At 31.9% G+C, this 13,001-nt stretch overlaps 1 protein-coding gene across 4 annotated transcripts in view; it reads left to right on the forward strand.

Annotated features, from left to right (window-relative positions):
- The window catches only part of TfAP-2 (transcription factor AP-2), a 170,435-nt gene that overhangs the window by 146,023 nt on the left and 11,411 nt on the right, over positions 1–13,001 (forward strand). For all 4 annotated transcript variants that reach the window (XM_072535407.1, XM_072535405.1, XM_072535406.1 and 1 more), the window contains exons 2-3: positions 8,165–8,488; positions 12,314–12,506. In XM_072535407.1, coding sequence (XP_072391508.1) covers positions 8,165–8,488; positions 12,314–12,506 — 517 coding nt within the window. The remainder of the gene's footprint in view (positions 1–8,164; positions 8,489–12,313; positions 12,507–13,001) is intronic.

Here is a 13,001-nt window from a genome sequence, read left to right on the forward strand (position 1 = left end):
CTTTCTTTTGTACCTACTTGTTTACTTCCTTTTTCTTTAAGTTTTTCTTGTCTGTTTTCCTTTACATTATCGTGGTCTTCATTGTCTTGATATTTATTTTTCTTTTCCGTTTCTTATTTTTTCTATGAATATATTTATTAGTCCTTGAATTTTTATATTGTCTACTAATTAGTATATGTATATATATATATATATATATATATATATATATATATATATATATAATACACCCTGCAGTTTTCTCTTAAAAAACACTATCTTCTGTACTCTTTGCAAAGACATTGCATTTCAACGTCCAAAATTTAGTTGACAAGGATACTTGTGGGAGAATTATCAGTCACGAAAATGGAGAAGAAAATAAAGTATCTTGCTACTTCATCCTTTAATGGACACGTTTCGTATATGAATCAAACATCATCAGTTGTTCAGTTAAAAGTAAATCAATAAGCTTACAATTATAGAGAAAATTTCAAAGAAAAACTTAAAACAATATGCAGCTCTTAATTTGATGAAAGTGAAGTATAAAAAGGGTCAACTCTGGAACCATGGACTTATAAAAAATTCAATGTTTTTTTTTTGACAAAAAAACAGAGCCAAGTTAGTTTTTGATAGATATAACAGAGAACAGACGTGTGTAAAAAAGTATAAGTTCATTAGACTTTCTAACATGAAGCGACAAACAGAATTACAAATCATTGATAGGAAGATTTAGTAATCATTCACAAATAGTTGTCACGTTGATTTAAAAATTAAAGTAAAAAAAATGTACCAGTGTATTATCGTCAACGTAGTTACCACTTCATAGGCTCACAAAGAAAGATAACCAAAAAAACTTTTTGACAAAAAGACATTTGACTCCAATAATTAAGGCGGTAATTTCAAAATTGGGAACATACCGGGCTATCACCACTAGTAATGTAAGTCGACAGTAATTATGATATGTATATGCAAGCGTAATAATTAAGATCAATAGAAATGGTTGTGTAACATCATTGAAATTGAATATTAACATGTCAATACGAGATGAGGACACAATTTGTGATAAATTTTGTATTTCAATTGACAGTTGTACTGCTTTTTTTCGATAATGTACACACATTGTGTGTGTGTGTGTGTGTGTGTGTGTGTGTGTGTGTGTGTGTGTGTGTGTCTGTGTGAGTGATATGTCTGTGTGTGTTTCCCGCTCTTCTAAAATCTGATATTTATGTATCTTAATATTTGAATTGAATTTGTTTTTTCCGTTTACTTCAAGCTTGCATCTAAGAGTTATCTTTGATGTTATCATGCATTTTGTTTTAGAAACAGAACTCATCATGTTGAAAGATTTGGCTGTTCTATCAATCTGATATAAATTTGTTACAGATCGTTTTCATTGTCCACTACTAGCACCATTATACTAAGTGCTTTCAAGGCTTTCAAGCAGCTTCTTTTACGTTTTTTTAAATATTTTGTTGTCTAAGAGAGAAAACAAAAATTTAGGGAGAGATTGTGAACAATGATTCTTACTATATTGTACATAAATCATGATCATATACAGAGATTTCCCATCTGGTATATTTTTTTAAATAAACATTTGCATATACATGATTAAAAGCTATTTTTTAAACGGTTATAAAAGCTTTAATTAGCCTTTCGATACATTGCTCTACGATTCGTTATCATAAAGTAAAATAGAACATTTACGTCTAAGCTTCAGGCTAAGATCTAAACCGATAAACGGTAGATTCATGTTAATGAACTTATTTATGATTGGCTTGATTGTCGATTTTGCTTAAATCACGCAGATCATTAATGTCGCTACGTTCATATTTTACGATAGACAACTACTAGTTGTATATTAGATAATGTGTCTATTTGCACTCAACTTGGTAATTATTTGTAATTTAAAGGAATCTAATATTTCGCATTAGGAATATTCATGGTAGAGATTTTGAAATACTTGATAAGGATGAAAAATGTGTAATTTTGCAAAATAGTTGAAATTGTTCGTGTTTCCTCATTTTTATAAATTGTTATCAATTGCCTTTTACTCCAATCCGTCTGTCTTCCAAATATCTATATAGGTTCGTGAATTTATCCCATCAGTTCCTCTTCTCGGTTGCTAATTATAATCACGACCTACTGTTTTTCCTGATTTTTTTCCTACAATACTTCAGTAAATTCGAGAAACTCCATATTCAAATGAAAAATACGGGGTGGTGGTAAAGCAACTTAATATTTCTATTGTAAAATTGGGACATGAAAAATGCGAAACTTGTGAAACTTTCAACTTGCACATTCCAAGCCATAAAAAGATATCAAGACTACAACAGCACTGATACAACTAGTATAACATACTGTGCAGATTTGGAGAAAATAATAATGCTGCCAAGATTAGAAATGTTTAAAACCGCAATATTCGTCAACCGCCTAAATGAGAGCTTTGTTCCAGTGGAGAAAAATCAAAATAATTGCAGATCTTTTGCCGCTCTCTGGCATGAGGCTTTATTTGGAAGGAATAAAGATCACTACAACTTCTTCAAATCAAAGAGAGACGCATCCAAAATTACCATGTGGCTAGACAATTGCGCGGCCCAAAATAAAAACTGGTCTAAAAACTTCTTTCCGTTTTTACTCTATATGGTAAATGCAAATGAAATTGCTGCAGACGAAATTGAAATTCGAACCAGGTCATACCTTTATGACTGATTCGTTCCATCACAACGGGGAGTTATCGATAAAGAGAATGAGAAAGTTGTATGATTATCAAGATTTTGTCTAAGCTGTCCAAAATGCTATGCCAACCTTGCCAATGAAACTAGAGAATTTTTTTATTTGGGAAGATTACTCATCTCAGTATAAACTTGGTAAGGTTAATCCTAGATCTTATTTGCAAAACATGGTGCAAGTACAAGTAATCTTTCAAAGAGAAAGCTATAAAATAAAGTATAAAAACGATTTTGATGAGGAATACTTGGAAATCAATTGTTTAAACTCTAAAATTACAAAAGATAATGAATTACCAAAGCCCACAATGTGGAAATTGGTATATGGAATACCGCTTCAGAAAAATACTAACATATGGGATGGACCATGAAGACCCGGTTACAGTTTTGGGAAAATTTACCTACTACGTTAGAATAAACTCACCGCTGTTTTTACTTTAGTGTAATATTTAAATGTACAAGAATTTAGACTTGATTATTTTCTTTTTAGAAAGTTTATTTGAATTTAATGGTATATTTCACTTTAGATTCTGTTTACAAACACTTTATTTTCATATTATTGATATGCATCATTTGTGTAAAATTGAGAGCTTTGCATAATATGAAGACCTAGGGGGAATAACAAGGAATGTCAGTCAAAGTTGAATTTGAGAAAATTGAAGTTTAATATTTTTAGTTGTGTAACTCATTATTTTAAAGTAATACCTGCGATCTATTTGTAACTCTTTATTGTTAGTCTATTTCTTAATGATGTTAAATAATAAAAAGGTATTTATTTTACTTGTAGCTAACTCAATATGTACTTTAGAAAAAAAGGAGCACTTTATACTCATGAAAAACAAGGTATGTCATGACATTCCTTGTTTTTGCTAATTGTAGAAATAATATAGAAATAAAAGATGTAGAGTTACTTAAAGGTATTTATTATAAAGGTATTGGTATATTATAAAGATATTTTATATTTAAATGTAATTGGAAAGGTGAAACATAAAAATTATTGTTTGTGAGGAAGGCTTTCGTAGAAATGTCTCGCGTCAGCTCCACAGAATTTTTTAAGAACTTGTAGGTCGTTAAACTTTTCTTTAGATATCTTGCAACCTGCAAGCAAAAATACGCTTTAAAGTAAAATAATATTTTGAAATATAAACCAAATATGAAATATGTAAAAAAAAAACTATTTTCTTGATACGGTTTATCTGGTAGGTAAAACTCTCCATCACTCAAAGTTTCCATTTGCTCAGCAGATTTTTTGTTCGCGTAGACTACGGATTTGTAGAGTGGCCCATTATAGGATGGTCGGTGTTTTATAAACTTATGTTTAGCTTTAATTAAGATTTCTTTTATTCCTTGAATTTTGAAAGGGCTGTTCTTCTTATGTAGTAAGATTATACGGAGAAAGTTTGCCCCGTCTCTAACGATAGCTGCATCCTCTTCAACTTTGACTACTTGGAACGGTTCTGGCTTCATTCGGGCATTGCGTAACAACTCATAAAACTCCTGTGAAGTTTCCATCCTGATCTTCAGCTTTACCAAACCAAAATTTTTATCACATTCCATATAGGAATGCCCCTAATAGGAAATGTTATTGATACAGTGTCTAATCGTTTTAACGTATGAACAAGAAAACGCAGATATTTAAACATATTGAAATTTTTTATTCTGGTCCCCTGCTGAGTCACAAAAAATTTTTACTGTTTTTGCTTGTTTGTTCAGCTGATTCATGATGAAATGATTTACGAAAGATATAACTTCGTTTGAACCTTTTTTAGCCATGGTCTCAGGATAAGTGTAGAAAATAAATTTACCGGTAGAAGGCAGATGAATATTAAAAGAAAACATTGACAACTGTCTTCTGTAGTACACATCGTTTGTGCTGATACGTGAAAGTGACACATTTTTTTGGTAGTCCATGACCAGAACTTCATATCCCTTGTCACGTCTAGCAATCCTTTTTGCCTCCTTTCGGTTATAAAAAACCTGGGCCTTTTTTTTGTGAAGTTTGTTTTCTGTGTGTAAACATTTTAACTTACTTTCTACTTCGAGATTGTGTTCTTGTTGTTGTCTTCAGTACCTGACTTCAGTCAGGTATTTATCACACTCACTGCATGTATCTGATCTAGGAAAACCAAAAGAAACGTTAAATTTACGAAATTCTCGTCGATAGCTGTCATATGCAATCTTTGCCAGAGGATTTTTTTCTTTGAAAAATTCGTACATTTTTTTTATAATAAACTCTTCAGGAAGATAAATTTTAGATGTCTTTTTATTACTATAATGGCTTGATCTGCCCTTAAATGACTTCAAGTGTATTCTTATGGAATCTTTAGTAATATTGCTTAGTTTATGTGGTCGATTTGAGTGCATACCTCTTAGATCAAAGTGTGCAACGCCGTTCATTTTAAGCCCTCTTTGAATATACTCAACTTTTCCCTTAGTAATGCCGTGGATTGAGCAAAATGCTTTGAAACACACAGGTATCTCTTGCATTTGAGCATCTCTCAAAACCCTAAGCAAATAGCCAAAAGAGCAGTCGTAATGTTTCGCTGTCTCAGAATCGGGCTGCCTAGAACGTCTTTGTGCGATCATTTTGATCGAGATTAGACCTGCGATATGGGAGTTCTGTTTGTCACTTTGAATCTAGAGCATTAAAATCATGCAGCAGTTTAATTCTTTAGCTTTCGGTCACATTTTCATAACATTTTAAACGCTTACAATTACAGCTGTCCCCACTCTTATGACTCTGCAGACGAAGCTTTCGCATGACATCTGTCATTTGTCCTTTACATTCTTGCTTTTGTTTTGGTGATTCCACGTCTTCATCACTACTTGACATTTTCAACACCTAATCATTTTAATCTTCTTCTTCTAGTGCCGTCTCCACTAATAAAGATTGGCTATAACCATTGCAAATTCGTCTCTATCTTCTGCTTTTCTTAAGAGCGTCTGTGTGTTTGACTCGGTCCAGTCGCGAATCTTTTTCAGCCAGGATATTTATCGTCTACCAGGACCCCTTTTTCCTTCGATTTTACCCTTCATAATCAGGTAATTATTTTAATAATCACAGTAAATAATCCTCACAATTCAAACTAATATGACACACAATAACCTTTAAAACAAGTAAAGCTAGAATAAATAACAAAACAAGAACACGTTATTGTTTGTCTGTTAAAATAAATGTCTTGACGGACCCCTAGACGAGAAGCGAGTGTCCTTGTATTTTCCTTCGACGTGTTCTTCTATTAATTATTCGTCTATTTCGTTTTAGGGATATCGCTGTGCATTTGTCTGAGAGAAATAATCTGTACTTATCTGTGTATACTTTTTTAAGGAATATATTATAACCTTTCGAGACTGGCTGAATGACGAAAGTCAATGCCACAAAAAAAAAAAAAAAAAAAAAAAACAAGAACACGTGTCTCGTACCGGCTGCGCTGTGCCCGAAACTGACATACCTTGTCACTTGCAATTTCGCTGGGGCATTTCTGGTTCTTAGCAAGTATAATAAAAGTTTATGGTCAGCTTTCCACTGACATCGCTTGTTATTGCCTACCGATAACTTATGCATCACAAACTTTGCTAGTTTCTCCATCAGATGGCATTATTAGTTTAATTTGAGACAAAAATGTACATTCCTTGTTTTTCCCACGTGGTCTTCATACGTTCTTTAATAGAAAATAGAGGTAATAAAGCTAGGATCACTGAAATGACCAATTTTTATTTGGTTGTTCCTGATACTATCTGTCATATAAGGTAATGATTGTTTATAAATATCAGTGCAATAAATTAACCAATCTAACTGATATCAATTTCCCAAACAAAATAAACGCATCCCATTTTTTTCTGTTAAACATATACATTTTTTTAAAAGCATGTTAGTGCTAATTTTGCATCTCCTCAGTAAGTTTATATCCAAAGATACTAGGAAAAATAAAAAAAAATAATTTCTGCTGAAACCAACTATGTTAAATATTTGTATTTGTATTTGTTAAATATCCCTAATACATTTATATATGACTCATTATCTAGATAGATAATTATTAATTATTATTCACAATTTAAAAAAACGGGTGTGGCAGTTCAGTGGGACTGCCGGTGGAAGTTACACTTCTTCTTCATCATGCACCCACGCATTCGCCGTGACAAATTTATTTGGGAGTCAATCTGCACAATCATTACATATGTAATGCTATAGGTAAGACATAGCAGAAAAAGAAACAGAATTAATAACAACTTACTAACAATTAATAAAAAACTTTTGACCTGTAATAGGAGTATAGTAAATGAAGGATTGAATCAATATTTTGATGAAAATGTATATTTTTATTTTCATATATGCATGAAAGGAGTTGAATGCAAAAATTTTTTTACACATACTCTGCAGTAAAATTCATTGTTTATTTTGTTATTAATATAATAATACAATACAAATTAAAATGCAATATTCATAAGTATTTAAAAATGACAATAATATACATAAAAAAATACACTACAATACAGTGTAACATAATTCAATATAATAATACAATACAAATTAAAACGCAATATTCATAAGTATTTAAAAATGACAATAATATACATAACTTTTCTACTTACGCATATATGTTTAATTTATCATGTAATAATATTAATAAAAAAGTCCTCCCCGACTGAGAATCGAACCCCGGTCTCCCGCGTGACAGGCGGGGATACTGACTACTATACTACCGAGGACATGGCACAAACGTATTTCAAAATTGACAGTTCTGGATCATACAATGATTTATTGAGTTTATTATTTTGAAATACAAAAGAAATATATATATATATATATATATATATATATATATATATATATATATATATATATATATATATATATATAATATTATATGTATATATATATCTTTATATAATATATTATATAATATTAAATTATATATACAAAAGGAACATTTTTATATTCGAGAGAGGAAGAGAGAGAAAATATATCTTCTGTCTCTCTCTTACTCATTATCTTACATATGTAATGATTTCACAGATTCACTCCCATACAAATTTCCAACGTGGAGCGCGCGTATAGAAGTATAACTTCAAAAACAAGTGAGCAGATCGCTAATTTACTGAGGTTTCTTTCGGTGAGTCGGAGGTCCGAATCTCTCCGGGCTATAATTTACGGATCGGTACTCAGCAAACTTACCGCAAACATCAAACCCGCTAGTAACCTTAAACGCTTGAGGGGGAAAATTAAAAAATGACAAACTACTTTATTTTGACATATAGGTTTTGAAATCGAAAGTCAATTATTATTTTTTGTGAGTAATTCTAAAACAGCTTCCAATTTGAAGTCCAAAACGTCAAAGAAAGTAGTTAAAATTCCCGAACTATTGTTAATTCCCAATAACACAGTTAATAAAACACAAGATAATATAAATTAAAATGAAGGAATAATTTCCTTTATTAATATAATGTTATTGTTTCAGGACCGCCTTACAGCGACAGGTCATGGTTCCCTGACACTCAGCGGCGGCTCGCCTGGTGGCGGTTACTCCGCGGGAGGTTCAGCCGCCCACCACCGAGCCGCCTCTGGCCTTCATCACTCGGCGGCAGCAGCCATGCAACATCAACTGCCACAACCCGATTTTCAACCCCCCTACTTCCCGCCGCCATTCCATCATGCACCCAGTCCGCCACCTCAGCAGCATTTGGAGTACCTCACTGATCCGTACGGGGGCCTTTCTGGGCTGCACCATTACAATCAACTGGGATTGAGGCCGAGGGATGGGGATGGCAGCCATACACATGTTGTAAGTTGTTTTGATATAATTTTAACAGTAGTACTAAATTAGTTATTATTAATAATAGAATTAAAACAATGTTTATGGAATAAAACACACTATTTACAAAAAATCATGAAAATTGTTTTAAAACAAATTAAAAGTGGAAAATTATACAAATTTTAATAGAATTTTAACAGTTACTAGTGTTTTAAGTGTTTTTTAATAGTAATGAAATATTCCATGCATTTATACACAATAAAAACAATATTAAAAGGTACTTACTAAAGACGTTAACCAAGTGACACCTGCTGAGATACATTATAATTTCGTAAAATGCTGCATGTCTTAAATTTTTTTTAATTTACAAGTCTTTGTGGCACAAAATATCACGAAAAAGACAATAATTAAATAAATGTCGTTAATGGAGCATCTGCCAAGTTAAAATTGCTTATTATTGATTATTGTTAATAAAGTTACTATGTGCAAATGGTTTCTACTCTTTAAATATTGGGATAGACCAGTAAGTAAAAGCCAATACTTAGCATCTAGTATTTTAGTCACTATAAAATTAATACAACTATAAATCATGCTGTTAAAAATAACATCCGCTTTTCTTTTTAAGTTCTGAAATTAACTTTTGAGAATAGGAAATAAAAAATATCAAGTCAAACTGAATTAAACTTTTTTGAGCCTATCAATTTTTGGCAACACAGGATGCAAGCATATCTCAAGATGAAACCGACTTTGCCCTTTCGGTTTGGATATGATCATATGTAAAGGGGTGCAAGCGGATAGCTTAAATTCTTCCTAAAATATTTAGTGTCGGAACTATGTCAAGATGAGAGAAATATGCCGGGACTTTGGGGTAGACGGTTTAACAACGTCGTCTAAGATCACGGTCTATACATTGATGAACGCGGTCATAGTTGCGGCATATATTTCATTAAAAATATCTGGAGCAAGTATAACCCTTTAAGGCTAATTAAACTTTAACTTTAAGGAAACATTAATAAGAAGTAGGTTCAAGTCCTACATAGTTCAAGCTGATAGCCATTTGACGAGTACGTGTAAACAATAAAAACATAATAAAGCAGTAAATTTCTACATAACAGTTTTATTACATTGACTTGAAGTAAGTCATTAGGTTAATAAGGCCCATTTCCATCATATTGATAGCACATTATGTATGCAAATCCCTAAACTGTTGATACGGGTGACTCAATGAAAAATAGATATTTGTCAACAAGTTTACAGAAGTATATAGGAAAACAATTTTAAATTGAGTATGACCACCAGGTATAAAGGTTGAAGCAGAATAGAATACAATAGTTTTGAGGGTTACTAATCCCTAAATAAAGTTGCCAGTGTCGGAGTCATGGAGATTAACAGGTACTAATGAATTTGCAATAAATGTAAGATGTTTATTTTATTGGTTATATATAAAATAATTTGTGGCCGTAACAGGGGCCGATTTGTAAAAAAATGAATATTATTTTAATCAAATTTCATTTCAGATTCACTGCTTTCTTCAGAATCTAAGGAATCTTCAACTCCGATGTTAATTATTACCGATTCCAGCATTGCATCAGTCATATTATCCAAATTCCACATTTTATTTTCTTCCTTGTGAGCATGACTAACAGCATTTTTCCAATTTTCTGGAGTTATTTTGATAAGGATGTTCTGATGATTGTTGTAAGTCTTCTAATTTAAAAGTTTTGTTGTTGCGTCCGACTTCAACCTTTACTTGAGACCATATATTTTCTATCGGATTCAGATCACAGTGGTATGGGGGTAAACGTAAAATAATTACATCACGGTTTTTCATTTCATCAATTCATCAATTTCATCAATTATATATTTTTTATAAGCTGCTTTATGTTGCCTTATAATAGGTAATAATTCCTTTTTTGTCGAATTCTCCTTGTACTCAATTGCGTGTTTATCCAACCATTCGATTATCTCTCCTTTTTTCCATGCCGTTGTTGGCAATTTTTCTGCTAGTCTTGAATGGTAACTAGCATTATGCATGACTATGACAGAATTTTTTGGAATTAAATCCAACATTTGCTCAAAATATTCTTCAAAAACGTCAGCAGTCATTTCCTCGTGGTAATCTTTGGTTGATTTTGAGGCAAAACTTAATAATCCACGATTGACAAAACCGTATTCGTTTCCAATACGGGTTATTATGAGTCTGCGTCCTTTTCCAATGGGAATATTGTTTATTCCAGTAGATACACCTTTGATGAATGCCTGACGGGAACTTTTCACATTTGTATCAACCCATAGATATGGTACAGTATGGCCTTCATTTAGCAAAGTCTCGTCCAAATAAAAAATTGTTTTCCCTTCTTCTCGGTACTTTTTAATAGTGCTTAGATAATCTCGTCTCCAACATACAATGTAATCTTTTTCAATTAAAACCGATTTTCTTCTATTCTTTTGCCAACGAAATCCCATCTCTCTCAATAGTCCCCATAATTTCTTGTTGCTTATAATTGGTAACTCTTCGTTTTCTCTAATTAATGTTTGGATTTTTTCCAATGTTGGAAATTCTTTGTTAAAAAAAATGAGTGGACGCTGCGTCTTATCATGTTTTTATGTAATTCTTCAATTTCCAAGGGTTTACTCCCTTCACTCTTCTTGGGAGATGAAACAGTTCCTCCTTTTGAGTGGACGCTGCGTCTTATCATGTTTTTATGTAATTCTTCAATTTCCAAGGGTTTACTCCCTTCACTCTTCTTGGGAGATGAAACAGTTCCTCCTTTTCTTACTTTTAGGAATCTATAAATCGTTGCTTCTCCAACCCCTGTCATATTTGAACACATGTTAACGATTTCACGAACATTACTTAAAGGGCGTTGATGTACAAGTGCATCGTGTACATTTAATATTATATTTTTCTCTCTTAGACTGAAGGCACCTTTAAAACTACACTTAACCGGGATAAAACCTGTTGTCGACGTCATTTTTAAATGCAAATAACAAAATATCGACACCAAAAACGTAGGTAGGTAAGACATGAACAATGTACATCTACAAACTAAATGGAAGATGCAAATAATTTCTAATTTATATTATTGGCATAAGCTGTAATGTGGCATAAAAACTACTTAAACTATCATTAATGAAGCCTTATCAGTAATTCCAGGTAATCGTTCAAAGAAGGTATTCTTTTTGTGTCAGGCGATAACTTGTATAGAAAACAATAATCACCTTTAAATTACTGTTTACATTAATTTATTTCGTGAAACATTGAATTTTCTCGTTAATTACACGTGTATAATTAACAATAATCGTGTGGCATATATACCGACGTTTTTTACGCACAAAAAAGGTATAGTGAGATTAGTGGACACTTATTTTACAGAAGATTTTTTAAAAGATAATGAATTGTTGACGGCATCTTAAAATATTAATTTTTTTTATTTATTTCAAAACAAGTATAGGGTGACGCCTATGGTTTTTTGACCTGTTGAGGATTTGCATACATAATGTGCTATCAATATGATGGAAAAGGACTATATTATTTTTAAACATTTTATTTAGTTTACATAATAGTTGAATACATGTGGAACAAACATAATAATGTATTAAATTACTTTAATATAGTATAATTTGTTTAAAATATAAATAAATAATAAAATGACTTGATTAAATTTTAAAAATAATATTTAAATTTTTTAAAATATAGAAAACATAATATTAAGCTTCGCGCTAATCTACTGTACCGCCTGCTGTGCATCTTTTTTCTATGTATTTACTAAAGATTTTCCTCTGATCGATATTTTAAACCAAATTACAAATTTAAATTAATAATTAAATTAAAATTAATATTTGCGTTTTCAGAGTCAGTTAGGTCATGGTACGAGTTTTCCATACAGCACTGGTCCAGGTGGGGGGAGACCCGATTATACTACTGCCTCTCAGCGACACGACGATCCCCTCTCCCTCCATCAAGCCTTAGGGCAAGCCGTAGAAGAGGCTCAAGGAGGCTTAGATGATAATACGGGTTTCATCACAGACTTACCGTTACTTAAAAGTAAGTGCCAGTATTTTATACAATTCAACTTTTATATACTTACAAAAATGTTGTGGAGGTTCACTGAGTAGCACATTACTTCCGTTAAGTCTTTTCCAATCCTTTTATCTTTTAATTTTGTTACTGTATATTGTGAAAATCCTGTGTACTGTCGGGCTTCGGCTGCATTAGCCCAATTGATTCCTCATGTTAACTTTTCTCAAAAGAAAAAAGGATTGTAGTTTTTAATTTATTAGGTCTTGTAAGGTGGCGCAATAGAAAATATCTAGTGCATTATGATGACAATTACATTATCGTGTTTACCTATAAATATAATTTCCTCATAAAACGTATCGGAATTGAACTGAATTTCAAATCGAATACATGTAAATCAAATACAATTTAACTCTCTAAAATTTCTGTGTGTCCTTATGCTACACCTGTAAAAGTAAAAATCTATATTGCGTCCTAAACTTTTCTCGTGACTGCTACCATTTCAATTTCAATATCTTTTAT

Source organism: Diabrotica undecimpunctata, chromosome 6 (genome assembly GCF_040954645.1).
Source record: "Diabrotica undecimpunctata isolate CICGRU chromosome 6, icDiaUnde3, whole genome shotgun sequence".
In the NCBI taxonomy this organism is placed as follows: domain Eukaryota; kingdom Metazoa; phylum Arthropoda; class Insecta; order Coleoptera; family Chrysomelidae; genus Diabrotica; species Diabrotica undecimpunctata.